The sequence below is a fragment of the Chanodichthys erythropterus genome, chromosome 21 (genome assembly GCF_024489055.1).
Source record: "Chanodichthys erythropterus isolate Z2021 chromosome 21, ASM2448905v1, whole genome shotgun sequence".
In the NCBI taxonomy this organism is placed as follows: domain Eukaryota; kingdom Metazoa; phylum Chordata; class Actinopteri; order Cypriniformes; family Xenocyprididae; genus Chanodichthys; species Chanodichthys erythropterus.
The window spans coordinates 6864638-6880455 of NC_090241.1; the positions used below are offsets into that span (position 1 = coordinate 6864638).

General features: G+C 35.9%; 1 protein-coding gene across 1 annotated transcript; it reads right to left on the minus strand.

Moving 5' to 3' along the window:
• Positions 1 to 4532: 4532 nt before the first annotated feature.
• Positions 4533 to 7050, minus strand: nfil3-3 (nuclear factor, interleukin 3 regulated, member 3). The gene is made up of 2 exons (XM_067373983.1): positions 6529 to 7050; positions 4533 to 5935 (listed from the first exon to the last, which is right to left on the minus strand). The coding sequence occupies exon 2, from the start codon at positions 5820 to 5822 to the stop codon at positions 4845 to 4847; it is 978 nt and encodes a 325-aa protein (XP_067230084.1). The 5' UTR covers positions 5823 to 5935; positions 6529 to 7050; the 3' UTR covers positions 4533 to 4844.
• Positions 7051 to 15818: the final 8768 nt, after the last annotated feature.

Genomic DNA, 15818 nt, shown 5'->3' on the forward strand with positions numbered 1-15818 from the left:
GTGAAAATAACATTTTAAAACATTCTGAAGTATTATTAATAATTAATTAGTGAATTACCTTGTTTGGTAAAGTGAGCAGCCCCTTCAGCCATGGGTATACTTCATTTTTTTTACGCAGACACTAGTGTACATATGATACTAGTGTACATATGCTTGCATATGATTGGCAGTTTTTCACATGCATATGATACACACTTTATGGTGTGTAATACACATGAACCCCACACCACTAATCCTTCCCAAAGCGTATTAAATACATGCCATAAAGTGCGTATCATATGCATGCCAAAACTCATTTTGGCATATATATTCCACGAGATTACACACACAAACCATTGATACACATTCTCATGTGATCAGTATGGCGTACAAGTATGCGCAGTTACACAAATCAGGCGGTGGTGTGTACAGTACAGGTGCACTCTTCTGATGATGAAATTCGCATTTTTCTGCACTGTACGCTGACCCTCGCGTAAGCGTAAAAAGTTTTTGGGCTTTAGAGTATACCATTATAAACTTGCTCAACAACCAATCAGCTTCCAGATCAAACACCAGGCTAACTGCCCCACTTGACATCAATTGTAATGGTTTGGATTACTTCAGAATAAACAGTTTCTTGAAGATTCCACTGTTAGTAGTGAATGGAAATGCAAAGAATTCAGCATGGTTGGGAAAGTGCTTTCAAAAGGCCTCCGGGATAAAGTTGTAGAAAGGCACAAGTTAGGAGAAGGCTACAAAAACATTTTGAAGGCTTTAGCTTTCCCTCTGAGTGCAGTTTAAAGCATCATTAGGAAGTTGAAAGCATATGCCATCACCAACACATTGCTTATCAGGCCGAGCCTGACTGAGCCAGGAGGACACAGATCAGAGTAGCTACCAAGAGACCAAAGGCAACTTTGAAGAACTTACAAGGGTTTATGGCTGGGACTGGTCTGTCTGTGCATGTGACAACAATCTCACAAGTTTTACACAAACCAGGCCTGTATGGCAGGGTGGCAAGAAAAAAGCCTTTCCTGAAAAAGTGCCATACCCAGTCTTGTCTGCGCAATGCAAAAACACACCTGGAAGACTCTGATGCCTCTGGCAAAAGGTGCTATGGTCTGATGAGATCAAAATAGACCTTTTTGGACTGAAATCCAAGCTCTATGTTTGGCGAAAAGCAAACAGCACAGCACCCAAAACACACCATGCCTACTGTGAAGCATGGTGGTGGCCGCATTGTGGGGTGATTCTCTTCAGCGGGGACCAGGAGATTGGTCAGGTTTGAATGGAAATTGGATGCTGCTAAGTACATCCAAATTCTTGAGCTGAAGATGGGCAGGTTATCCACCTTCCAACACGAAAATGATCCTAAACATACTAAAAGAAAAAAGCAATGGCTTAAGGATAGGAAGGTGAATGTCCTTGAGTGGTCAAATCAGAGCCGTGACTTAAATGGACTTCCATTGCCACTCACCACAGAATTTGACTAAACTTGAGCAATTATGCAAGGAAGAATAGAAAAATATTTCCCAAAGTGCAAAGCTACAGACATATCCAAAAAGATTAATGGCTGTGATTATGCAAAAGTTGACTTTTCCAAACCTGTTATTCTAGTTTTTCAATTTTCAAATTAATTTTCAGATATCATTTGATTTCAGGTTGTATGACAAATAAAGTAACTATTTCGAAAGGGTATGATGTAAATGTATTATTTTTTTTATTTCCATTTTATACTTTTCAAATTGACTCTTTGACCCCTTACCTCCATTAACATGGCTGCTTTACACATTAAAATTAATGTGTTTATTCATACACAACAGATAAACCAATCACAGATCAGCCCAAACATTGGCCCGAAAACCAGAATACTCTGAGTCTGTACCAAATACAGTGCACAATTTAGGCGAATGAGCCTGTAAACCTTTTGCTTCGATCCACTGCTGCTTGCTTCCTTCTTTTTTGCAATGCTTTGCATGTTTAACGTTGAGCAAAAATGCATTCGTGAATCAATAACTTTGTCTCCCGCTGCTTAAAATAGCAACAGAAGTGCTGATGTTGACATTGAACTGTCTCGCAGACACTGGAACTGTGGGAATCTCTAGAGGAAATAAACTCAGAAATTGTTGTTTCTTTCTGCTCTGCTACTCACTCCTTGGTATAAGAACACCATTCCCTGCGTAACCGAATGTTTCTTTTTGCATGTTGAAGTCACACCTTACTATAGGGAATCAATGACTTTCACTCTCACGTCTTTAAATAGCCGTTTAGATGCTGACGCTGCCATTGAAGCTGTTGCTGTAATCAGCCACTTAGTCTTCAGCACTGTGGGAGCAAAATAGACTGCTGCCCTGTAAAGAGCTGCTTGTGATCAGTCTACTACTGAGAATTTGAGGTTCATGTGCTATTGGCTACCAGAGTTAAATGTTTAAAATGGCAAATAAAAAGTATATTTTACTATACAAGTATGTACACACTCTAAAAAAATGCTGGGTTAAAAACAACCAAGTTGGGTTGAAAATGGACAAACCCATGCAGCAATTGGGTTGTTTTAACTCAGCAATAGGGTTAAATCTTTGCCCAACCTGCTGGGTAGTTTTATTTAACTCAACTATTGTTTAAAAATTACTGTATTGCTTAATAAAAATTAACCCAAAGTATGTTGGAAATAAAAATGTATTAATGTTCAATGAATAATTATTAAACCATAAACATTTATTAAATTGGCTATTAATAAATTTATATTAATAAACTATTAAACTATAAAATTTATGTTAATAAAATATTAAAGCTTATTAATAAACATTCACCTTTTGTCTATTATTGTTGTCTCTAATTGCATCTGGTTTTTAATTTCCCAACTATTTTGGGTTCATTTTAAGCTAGCCATATAGCAATTTTTAAATAATAGTTGGTTTAAATAAAACTACCCAGCAGGTTGGGCAAACATTTAACCCAACTGCTGGGTTTGTCCATTTTCAACCCAACTTGGGTTGTTTTTAACCCAGCATTTTTTAGAGTGCAGTTTCAAGATGCTTATTTAAAAATATAATTTTAAAAGAAGGACAATTGAAGTAGGTTGCTGCAGTCATCGATGCTGGAAGAGGCAACTCAAAATATTATGAACCCAGACTGCATTTGATCAAAAACACAGCAAGGAAGTAATATTGTGGAATACTATTACAATTTTCTATTTGGATATATTTAAAAATATAATTTATTCCTGTGATGCGAAGCATCATTACAATTTTCAGCATCATTACTCTAGTCTTCAGTGTCACATGATACTCCAGAAATTATTTTAATATGCTGATTTGCTGCTCAAGAAATAACATTTCTTATGATTATTAATACTGAAAATGGTTGTGCTGCTTAATATTTTTTGTCAGGATTCTTTGATGAAAAGAAAGTTCAAAAGAACAGCATTTATTTAAAATCTTTTGTAACATTATAAATGTTTTAACTGTCACTTTTTTGACACTATACTGTCACTGTCACGTTTTAAATGGATCCTTGCTGAATGAAAGTATTAATTTCTTAAAAAAAAAAAAAAATCTGTAACACGCACCTTATTTTAGTGTCCATGTTACATGTTCTTACTGCATAACTACATGCAACTAACCATTTTTCTAACCCTAACCTTATAGTAAGTAAAAATTATAAATTGTGTAATTACACTGTATCAAGGAAACCTTAAAATAAATTGTAATCAAAGACAAAAACCTTTTGAATGGTAGTGCTGACAGTATAATTTGTGTGTGTTTAAAATAGCTTCAGGATAGGATAGATAGAATGCACATTCCCAAATTTCAATATATCCTAATTATTGTTGATGTAATTCATTTTTCCAGGAGCTCATTGCTTCTACCTTAAAGTTAAATGCTAACAATGTTTGTAAATTAATTGCACAAATTATTACATTATTAGCTAACTGCATTCTTCTAATATTGTAATTTTGACATGCATTATCTGTAAAGCTGCTTTGAAATGATATGTATTGTGAAAAGCGCTATACAAATAAATGTGAATTGAATTTAATAGTATTAAATAATAAAAATGCAATGGTCATGATTACACTTTGTTCTTATTTATGAAATGATAAACATCTTACAGATTCTGGGTATTTCACTTGTTCTGAGCAAAACTATATGCAGTCCTTGAAAAAGTACAATTCATTCTCTGTTGAGTCTTATAGATTATTAACATGGAGGTAAACACCTTGGGGTTGTAAAGAATGTAGGTATTCAAATATCATAAAAATCCTCTTGAGTGTCACTGTGGACTTTAGTGTGTTCTAACACTTTTTTGTTATTTCAGATCTTTGACCCATGGTTTGAATCAGAGTTGTAACATTTAACTTCCTTCTTTCTGAGTAAAAAAAAACAAAACAAAACAAAAAAAGTATACACTTTATTCATGAAACAAGAATCACTTTTGCCAGATGTGTAAAATTAAATGTAAAAAAAGACCAATGCTTTATATCCCAAATGCATTTAAATGGAAGTAAACCAAAAGTCCATAAACAGAAATTAAATAGAATAAGACACAGAAAAGGTTTCAATTTTATTTCATTGTAAAAGTTTAATGTTGAATGTTAAACAAAGCACAATATGCCACAACCGCATACAAGAGAAAACAGGAGCGCTTTTGTTTTCACAATATTTTTGTCATTTAATCTAGCACGTCATAAACATTACTAGTTGCGCATACAGGCATGTGAAAATTTCACAAGAATGAAAAAACTTTTCCAGTGAAAAATCAGCTGGCTTCTCATATTTGTCTGTAACAATCAGAAAAAGGAGCTTCTTTCTTTAGATCTTTAGGTCTTTAGGTCAGAAGTCATGTGTTACAGATTTGATCTCAGTTCACTGCTGCTTCTGAGAGAGCAGTTTTTTGAGCTCGGCCACTTCTTCAGTCAAAGCGCTAAGCTGGAAGCTGATAGCACTGTGACTTTCTGTACATCTGTGAATTGAAGAGTTATTCTGGTGTGCTGTTGATGGCACTGTGTGTGTCTGTGGCCTCCAGAAACCCTCTGTCCACTCACACTCAGCTGTAGACTGAGACTGTGAAGAAGAGAGATTTTCCACCTCAGCACCTTCAATTCTAGATGGCGTCTTGAAACGCAGTTTATGAGGAAGACCTTTCATATTGTTCTCTTGCCATCCTGAATTGGCATCCACTTCTGCGATATGACCTGGATGTTCATCACCTCTATAAGGTCCTCTAATATGTTCACCTACAGCATCATCTGAGAGCCTTGGGCTTCCAATGCTTGATCCTCCAGGGATGAAGAGCTCATAGTTTTGCTGTGAGATCGATAACAGGTGTTCATGTGTAGGTTGTGGGTTTGTGTTGGTGCAGTAGCAGGGTACTGCTGGAAATGTTTGGTTATATGAACCATGTGAGCAGATCTGTGCTGGTGAATCTGTGGGATCTTTGATCAAACCGAATCTGAACTTAAGTGCCAGTATCTCAGCTTTCAGGCGTGCGTTGTCCTCAAGAAGAGCCAGAACTTTGTTCTCTACCACCATGTCGCTGATGCGGCGTTTCTCACGCGAACGCTTGGCAGCTTCGTTGTTCTTTTTGCGCTTTTCCCAATAACCTTCATCTTTGTTCTCGGCGGGGATAGAATCACGTTTGCGACGCAGTGTGATACTGCTGACGGTCTCTGAACTTTCTTGGCGTCTCAGACCTCTGGGGTGGATGAGAAAAGATCCAGCTAGCATGCTGCTGGACACTGTTTCATCTGTGAAGGATATAGCATCATCCTGACTGACTGGATCAGGTACTCCTTCAGGGTACATCACTCTCTGTTCTGTCAGCGTGACACTTTGGTCCCTCATGCTGTAAGTCAGGGGCTTAATGAATGTGTGAAATCTCAAGACACTCACAGGTCTTGTAATGTTTTCATTCGAGAAACTCTCTTTGTTGCCGTCCTGAAGAACGTTAGCTCCACCTAGTGGTTGATGGCGGAGATAAAATTGAGGTGTTTACAGGCTCACCTATTACATAACTGTGTAACAATATGCAAATTTAAAATAAAGGCATATTGTAATATCTTTAGAAAATATGAACATAAAAAACATGGTAATTCATTGGAATTTTATATTCTAATTTACCACCGTTTTTGAAGGTTGTGGCTTAAATATCACTTTTAATTATCAATAAATACAAAAGGAATTTCTTTTTAAAAAATACAGAAAAATTTAGATTTTTTTTATACAAAGGCGTGAGCTACTAGCTTATAAAAAAATGGATAGCATGACTCAAACATAGCTATTTAATATTTACACTGAGGAATATATATTTGACAACTTTTGAAAGAAACACAATGATGTCGCCTATTTAGTCATAGCTAAGGTAAGATTTTAAATTGTTGGCATACTAGTCATGTTAACACAAAATGTTTTCTTAAAAACGCGCTAACTAACGATTAGGATGATTTATTATGATTTTAATGATTATTTCAAAGTCTGAGGCTTTTTGCCAAGTAGCTACTAGTCTGTGGACCATCACGGCCAATCACGAGCTGTCAAAATTACTGCTTACCTTCCAGTAAAACGCTTAATGGTTCTTAAAATCGGGAGATGCACGTAAGAAGAGAAGTGATGTCCTCCTTGTATAAACGCAGGGGTCTGTCCTCCTCTGTAAACTGCTGCTCATATCTCTCTTGCTCTGAAGGGTTTATCTCGGGTCGCGACTCTCCGGGTCAGCTGATTTGAACTCTGCGTCAGACCGAACAACGAACGCAACAGACGCGCGTGAGATGCACCTCAGCGCGGGATTACACACAAACATACTGAACACGAAACTATCTCCGTTTGAAAAGATCTTATCACATTGTTAAGGGCAGCAATATACAAATGTTCAAATCGTGGCAGTGTTTTGAATTGTTTTAACATGGAATATTTGTAACATACAGTAGCCTATTCTTATTCTATGTATTATGGTCGTGTAGTAACAGAAACAAAGGATCTCTTGATCTAATTAGACTAGATTAAAGGAATATTCCAGGTTCAATTTGAGCCTATTCAACAGCATTTGTGGTATATTGATGATTACTCATCCCTTATCGACTCAGTTTACCCTTTCATGGGACATTCTAAAACGCTTAACGTGGCTTAATGTAGGGGAGAGTGGGGACAGTTGCAACGTGTGGCAGTTGCAACATTGCTGATTTATCCAATTAGGAATGAGCTAGAGTCATGACATTCCTACTGCACATGCTCAGTATGCCCCTCCTTCTTTCTGGAAGTTAACAGCTACATGCTAAACCTCCTTATAGGAGAACTGAAATTCAAGGCAAAAAAGTAACTTTTTTTACTACTAGATTTTTTGTCATACTGTCTAAACTGTTTAAGTATTGTTTTTTATAGTTTTATAGTTTGAATGTGCATTTTCTTAGCTCTTAACAGACTTGGGTACAATGTGTTCAAGCTAATGTGTTAGGCTAGCATCACTAGTTTTAAGATGGCTGCCAGGGGGTGGGACAGTTGCAACGCATTGTTGCAACTGTCCCCACATGGTGTTGCAATTGTTCCTCATGACAATAATAATGACAATTAGATAAAAATTTATATAAAAGGCAATTCAGTGGTTTGATAAAGAACATATTTCAATAATCAGGTATCTCCTCTTTGTATTTCAGCAAATTGCTTTTTTAAAAGTCAAACTCTGCAGTGTATCCTACATTTTCTGTTCTGTTTTTTTCAGTATGGACAACTTTTTTTTTTTACAGGAAAAGGACAACAGAAAGGGGTGTCCCTCTACCTATTCTGTCCTTAGCTGCTGCTGTAGTAAGCAATGATGGCAGGACAGTGAGGTCACATAACGATAATTGATATGCTTAGCATTTGTTTGACTACGATATCAAACAGCAAATACTGTGTTGCTAATGTTACACAAAACATGTTCCCATTCACCATCTCAGAAAATCAATATCCTTAGAAATGCTTTGAACAACTTTTAAGATATTAAAGGCATACAGTTCATCATCAGAAAATGCGCATATATACTGCATATTAGAGAAATAGCACATATTGTAGCCAAGCTAGAGGTCTGTGCTTGGATATGTTGTGCATATTTTCTTAGTATTTCTTAGCATTTATTCATTTAGTCTCTTTGCTAAACCATGCATCGCTATTAATATGGCTCATGCATAGTGTCTGTGTTTAGAGCAAACCCCTAACTCACTCTAACTGCCTCAAATTATGCATCTTGTTGAGGAATTTATGCTGTCTCATTGCAAATGATCAGATATATGATATTCAGATTTATGATTTTCAAATTGGCTTTGAAGGAGGGACTAGTAAGTAACAACAACAAAAAATACTTTGCAAATGCATAGCAACACACTGGCAAACACCCACATCATGTGCTGGTGAGTTGTGCACATGCAAACAGCTTGCTCTAGTTTTCTTCTTCCGTCAGAACTGCATGAGTTGATGTTATTAGGCAGAAAATCACATTTGAGTTGGGCCTACATAAATCAGTTTGTGGGATTTTGACAAAGGTGTTACATGGTTGTGTACTTGGTTGTTTTTTACTTTAAAAAGTTAACTCAATGAACTCTGGTCTCAAATAAACTAAAAAAAAGATTTGAAAAATGATGCAGAAGTATGAGTTTTATTACATCTAAATGACTGTTGCAACTGCCCCTCGGTACTGTTGCAACTGTCCCCATATATGGGGACAGTTGCAACATTTTTCAGGGTCCATTTAAGTACAAATTACTTTCATATTATCACATGTACACATGTTGCAACAGTATGGGCAGGTAGGTGACATATATGGGTTTAATATAAATATTTTTTGTCTTTCTAATACAAACAGTCGCTGAGAAACTGAAGGAATTGTAAAAAGTGTTGCAACCGCCCCCACTCTCCCCTACTAAGACAGTGATTTTAACTGACTAAACTTTTAAATATCATACTCATAAAGTATACTATGTGCAAAAAATCAGATGTGCCCAGAATATAAAATATATACTTTATTAGTATGATATTTAGAAAGTTTGGTCTGTTAAAATCACTGTCTTAGTACATTAAGCCACGTTAAGCGTTTTCTATATCAGTTTTCTATGGGAGGAAAAGGCTTAACGTGTTATTAAACGCATTAAGATCATATTCTGGGCTCGTCTGATTTTTTTTGCACATAGTATACTTTATTAGCATGATATTTAGTGAGTTTGGTCAGTTAAAATCACTGTCTTAGTACATTAAGCCACGTTAAGCGTTTTTCACGTTAAGCGTTTTAGAATGTCCCACTTTGGGGGAATGGGACCAATTTTGGAGGATTTAAAATGTAAAGCTTATTGTAAAATCTTCCATTAACACTTCTGTTAAAAATGTATAAATTGCACTGTAAAGTTATTATTTGTAGTTTTTTTAGACCTCGTCGTTTAGGCCTTCCATTATAATTGCCTCAGTGTAACTCAGTTTTTTTTAGTTGAAAGAAAGTTGAAATTCCTTATCTATTCCTAATCTGATATTCCTAAATTCCTGATCTACACTAATGCTGTTGATTAAAATGAACTAAAACCTGAAATATTCCTTTAACTTCTAGATCTTGAATTCTGAACCATTCTTGTCAGTCCCAGATCTTTTTCACAGGGCAAGTCGAAATTTTTGGTCTGCTAGAATATCTGGCAAAAACCCTAACCTGCATTCTTAACTTTGCTGCTTTAAAAGATTTCACCTGCAGTGATACCAATCAGAAACATCACCTTTTTATGTCAGAATCTGGTTTAACCAAATGAATCAGCACAATAACCATGTTGAATGGAGAAAGAGCTTAAGAGGAGTGATTTAGTTGATGTGTAATCCTGCAGAGCTCCTCACCGACCGTACAAGCTTGCTGTATTTTCTGCATCTGTGCTATACAGTACACATGATGTTATTTGCCAAGCTTTAAATGCAGCATTCAATTTTATAAATGATATGACAAAATATAACAAAACATTCCTGGTCTGTCTCTATATCCACCAAGGGGTCCTTGGCTTGCAAAAGGTTGAATTGGCAATAAATTAGATTCGATTCTAATCCTTGAGAGGACAGATATACAAGTCTTGTCCTGTCTTGAAATGAACGGTTGTCCTCAGACAGCCAGAGATAAACAACATAAAGACCCTTTGTAAAGCAGCTCTTCATTGAGTTACAATAAAGCATGCCATGAAATCTAATTTCTCAAGTATTTCTGCCATTAGTCTCTTTCTTACCTTAAAGAACCTTCACCTTCACAGCTGCGTGGGTAACCAATTTGATCATACTTAACCACATTATTGCATTAATGATAGAGAGCTTCAGTTTATTTCAAAAGGAGTTTTTTTTGTAAGCAATTACTATGACTGACATTGGTCTTAGTGGTAATTTCACTTCAATAGAACATCAATTATTGTAAAATGTCACATTCAGATATCAGAATATGCAAATATGCTCTAAAATGTCCAAATAACTGGAAAAAAGAAATTATGCATGAAATAGCATTCTTTTTTTGTCCATTTACACTTAAAGGGTTAGTTCACCCAAAAATGAAAATTCTGTAATTTATTAATTATACCCTCATGTCGTTCCACACCTGTAAGACCTTCGTTAATCTTCGGAACACAAATTTTAGTAAAAGATATTTTAGTTAAAATCCGATGGCTCATTGAGGCCTCCATAGGGAGCAATGACACTTCCTCTGTCAAGATCCATAAAGGTACTAAAAACATATTTAAATCGGTTCATGTGAGTACAGTGGTTCAATATTAATTTTATAAAGTGACAAGAATATTTTTGGAGTGCCAAAATAACAGTTTATTTAGTGATGGCCGATTTCGAAACACTGCTTCAGGAAGATTCGGAGCACAAATGAATCAGTGTATCGAATCTGCTTTTCGGAGCGTCAAAGTCACGTGATTTCAGTTGTTGGCAGTTTGATACACAATCTGAATCATGAATAAATCCACATATGCAGAATAAGGACAAACACATGACCTGCTATGGTCTCTGTTATGTACGTCTCTGAGTCACTGAGCCTACACACACACACACACACACACACACACACAGACAGAGCGCTTAGACTGATATCACAGGGTGAGTTGAGGACAGAGTGATGTCAACACTTACTCATCACACTCAGTTGATGGTGCATATTGTGTAAGCCTGCAAGTAAACTCAGCTCAGTCTGATCAATATGCATATAAATAATAAGAGGATTGTGCTTTTATATATATATTTTTTTCATTTTTTTCATATTAATTTTTTCATTTTTGAAACACTGTATTATAAGCCTTGGCTCTGGACATGCAAGCCAAGTTAATTCACCACTATGCCAAAGACTTCAGTTCATTGTCAACAGATCTGTCTGATACCAGAGGAAGGTAAAATAATGTGGGGTTGGAATAACATGTGAATAAATGATGATAAAATATTTTGATGAACTTTCTCCTAAAATCACCACAAAATCAAAATTGACAATTCATTTTTTTTTTTTATGGAATTTAGCTGTTTCACTCAAACGTCACAATAGAAAAGAAAAGACTATCGCGACTTCCGTTTCATGCTGACTTAAGTGCTGTTGTGTTGCATTACGTGAGCTGTTATGCAAAGGCTGTAGAGTGACCTTATACTTCCTGCCTCCCTGCTTCCTCCCTGTCTTTCACTATGGGTCGCTGATCCTTGTTTAACAACATAATTTTCTTCACAGTGATCTTATTAGACACAGCAATGTCAAACCATATTACTCGTATCAAAATTTTGAATGTGCCCCAGAGCTGAGGACAAGATGTTAATTCTATTTCTACCATTACATAATGGTATCAGTAGTTAACAACAGTGTTGGGGAAAGTTACTTTTTTAAAGTAAAATCCATTACAATATTGTGTTAGTCCCTAATTGTGGTACTTCCCTTTTATGATAAGTAACATGTTACATTACTTTTGTGTTTGTGTTGTGTTTTCTCATCTGGGCTGGGCTTGCTTGCTTGTTTTTTAATAGCAAAAAAGAGTAAATATTATATTTTACTTTATTTAGCAAGCATATCATAGATGAAAAAAAAAAAAACATTTACAGCCAACACAGGCAATTTACAATGGGAAATATATAATTTTAAACCTTTTTAACATTTATAGCTCCACCTATGGTCTGATCTCCATAAAAGTGAAATAAAATGCTTCTTTAGAATCACGTGCCGCATGTGCTCACATAATGATGCAAAGTTTTTAGTTTATCATTTAGCAATGATAGGCTTTTGATTAGACTTTTAAAATTACACTGCTATAGTTATCCAAAGGCCAAAGATCAACAATTTTTTTGATAACTATTGATCTAGAGAGTCCCGAGAATTGTACCGCAGTGGTTTAATCGAGGTTGAGCCAAAACCTGTAGTTCACCAAAGTTTTTTTTTTTTAAATAATTTCTAATATTTAATGAACGATTCGGTGGACAGTGGTGGTCCTAGAGGCAAAGTTGCTCAGAATGAGGAGTTTTACCATGTCGTGGGAGTGCGTGAAAAATCATGCAATCAAACAGGCCCAGCGAGTTTCCTTCTGATAAGCCTCCGTTAACCTTGTCTGATAGCTGCTCAAACTTCAGTGGCCAGTGGTGGATGTTTTTTGAGATGTGTCAACGTCCTCATAGACAGTCATGGCCCCTCGGACGAAGACACCGCATGCCAATTTTCAAATCGATCAGACTAACGGTGAAGTAGTTATAGCCTTTTTCATGTTTTTTTCCTGTTATATCACCACCAAGTGGTCAGTCGCTGCGTTCTCTTTGACACGACCACAGAATGAACTCTTACATACACAGCAAAATCCCCAGTGTTAAATTAACACCCAAAGTGAACATATGAGTCCATCTTACCGGGTGTTAAAAAGTAACACTGAAGCAGTGTTAAAGTTAATGAGATAATTGATTGATGATTGAGTGATGATTGACAATTAGTGGAGACACCGGATGATAATAAGCAGAATCACTGAAGAAACAACAAGAGAAAAAGAGAGAGACACAACAACTACAACTGACTTCCAGCCATTAAACATTATTACACTTATTATTCACCAGTTTGATTTGATTTCTGTCACACATCAACAAAAGTTCTTATTGAGAATGAACAGATGTTTAGATGTTAATGTTTTAATGAAAGTTTAGTTGGCCTCTTGACTCTATTAACATTAATTTATCTCTGGCTGCTCCAACTTTGTGTTTGTAAAGCATATTTGTTATGGCCAGAGAAACTATGATCTGGGCTGTGATTCCCAATAGTGATGTGAACTGAAGGTTACCAGTTTAGGTTTACAATGCTTTGGGAATCACAGTCATAATGGTTTTGTTTATGACATTCTTTTTGTGAAATGGTCAGATTCATTGATGATGTCCAGTATTGTCAGTCGTATAGATGTTATATTATTTCTTTCTCGTAAATCTGTTACCACTTGAACTCTAGAACAGCTTTTATAATCAGAAGAACAGAAAAAAAAAAAAAAAAAAACACAGACATCAAGAATCAGCATATGACCCTCAACAATGGTGACAATCAAACCTAGTGCTTCATGTTGCAGTGCATGATGGGAGCCACCAATCAAAACTCATCCATGGCTCCCATCATGCATTGCTGCACGAATAAATTATGCAGCTGAATTGTCCTGTAATTTTCGCAGATTGTTCATGTTTGCTTTATTTCTCTGTAGTTTTGTTGTGACAGTAGCTTGTTTTGTGATGTTCAGAGTTGATCTGTTTGTCAATATTTTGTATTTATTTATCGTCACTGTTCTTGAGAATCATATGCTGATTCTTGATGTCTGTGTGTGTGTGTGTTTTTTTTTCTTTAGTCGTCAGATTATAAAAGCTCTTCTGAATTTCAAGTGGTAACACATTTACTGAAAAGAAGTAATATAACATCTATTTAACCGTCAATACTGGATGTCACCACTGAATCTGACCATTTCACAAAGAGAATGTCATCATCAAAACAAAACCATCATGACTTTGATTCCCAAAGCATTGTAAACCTAAATCAATCAACTTTAGCTCACAGCACTATTGGGAAACACAGTCCAGATCATGGTTTCTCTGACCATAACAAATATGCTTTACAAACACAAAGTTGGAGCAGCCAGAAATAAATTAATGTTAATAAAGAGTCAATAGCACAACTAAAGGAAATGCTTTTCACCATCATGGTGACTTCAAACTAAACTTTCATTCAAACATTAACATCTAAACATCTGTTCATTCTCAGTAAGAACTTTTGTTGATGTGTGACAGAAATCAAATCAAACTGGTGAATAATGAGTGTAATAATGTTTAATGGCTGGAAGTCAGTTGTAGTTGTTGTGTCTCTCTCTTTTTCTCTTGTTGTTTCTTCAGTGATTCTGCTTATTATCATCCGGTGTCTCCACTAATTGTCAATCATCACTCAATCATCAATCAATTATCTCATTAACTTTAACACTGCTTCAGTCTTACTTTTTAACACCTGGTAAGATGGACTCATATGTTCACTTTGGGTGTTAATTTAACACTGGGGATTTTGCTGTGTAGGTGTGCTGAGTTTGGTGAAAATATCTCATTCCATTCCTGAGTTATAGCCATTTTAGTAAAAGTGGCTACACCCAACGTTTTGGCGATCCTTAGGGGCCGTGAAACAGAATTTCAACTTTTTTTGATAACTATTGACAATCAGACTATGTATCTTGCTGCACTGGTTTGGTTCCGATCGGGTTAAAAACGTAGGACTAGTTCGCAAAAGTAGGTTTTTCTAAAGATCCAAAATACCCGAAAATTCGAACGGTTTAGGGATTATGAGGCATTTCGTACTTTTGACCACTGTAGCGCCTCCATCAGGCCAATCGGGACAAGCTTTGGTGATGTTGTGTAGATGGTGTGAGTACTACCAGCCCTCAAAATTGCAACTATCTACAACTTAGGCTTTGGTCTGCCCAATCACTTCAGCTGTGCTGTCATTCTGGATCGCAGAAGAATGGGAAAGTTCAACACTTTAGCAATAAAAAAAAAAGTGAAAAATAATTTCATGTTGTTTAACTAAAATAATTTTTGCATAGGGTGAGTTCAGGGTGATTGGGACACTTTTTACCATTGAGATGACTTGGATAAAATGTCCCATTCAGTCTGAATTCACCCTATTTGGATCATCAAAGGTCAGCAGCAAAGACACTGGTTAATAAAGTGATATTAAATACATAAAGTATATTTGTGTAATTTAGTTAATTATTGCAGGTTTGCGTTAAATTCTGAGTTTGCATTTCACTGTTTTTATTCATTTTGAGAATAATAAATCTGTTTTTGTGCAATGAGATGATAAAATGCCTGCTCACATGAAGTTTAGAGCTACAATAAGCATCATGTTCACACAGCACACACAACAATGCATCTGATTTCTCTCAACATGGGGAAAGGAAAGGTATCAGTCAATAAATGGGAAAAAAGTAACTTATGTTACTAATTTTAAAAAGTAACTTTTTGTTGTAAATTTAAAAGCAATGCGTTACCAGTTACTTTACTAGTAAAAGAGTAAACTGATTACATAACTCGCATTGCTTACCTAATGTCTTACCTCCACCGCTGGTTAACAATGCCACTGGAATAACATGAGATCATACTAACTGTAGAGTAGATGTAGACAGTAGATGTATTTCTAATTGAGAATGTACTGAGATGTCTTGAAAATTGTGTTGTATCAGATTCAGCTAACTACTGGGAATGAATTTCAATTTGTCCTCAAAGTATAATTTATTAAAGACATACTTTCATTGACAAACAAGCAGTGTTTTTTCCTGCTTTGCCTCTCAAACAGGTATAACACAATGCAGCCCCACAATGCATTGTGTCCTC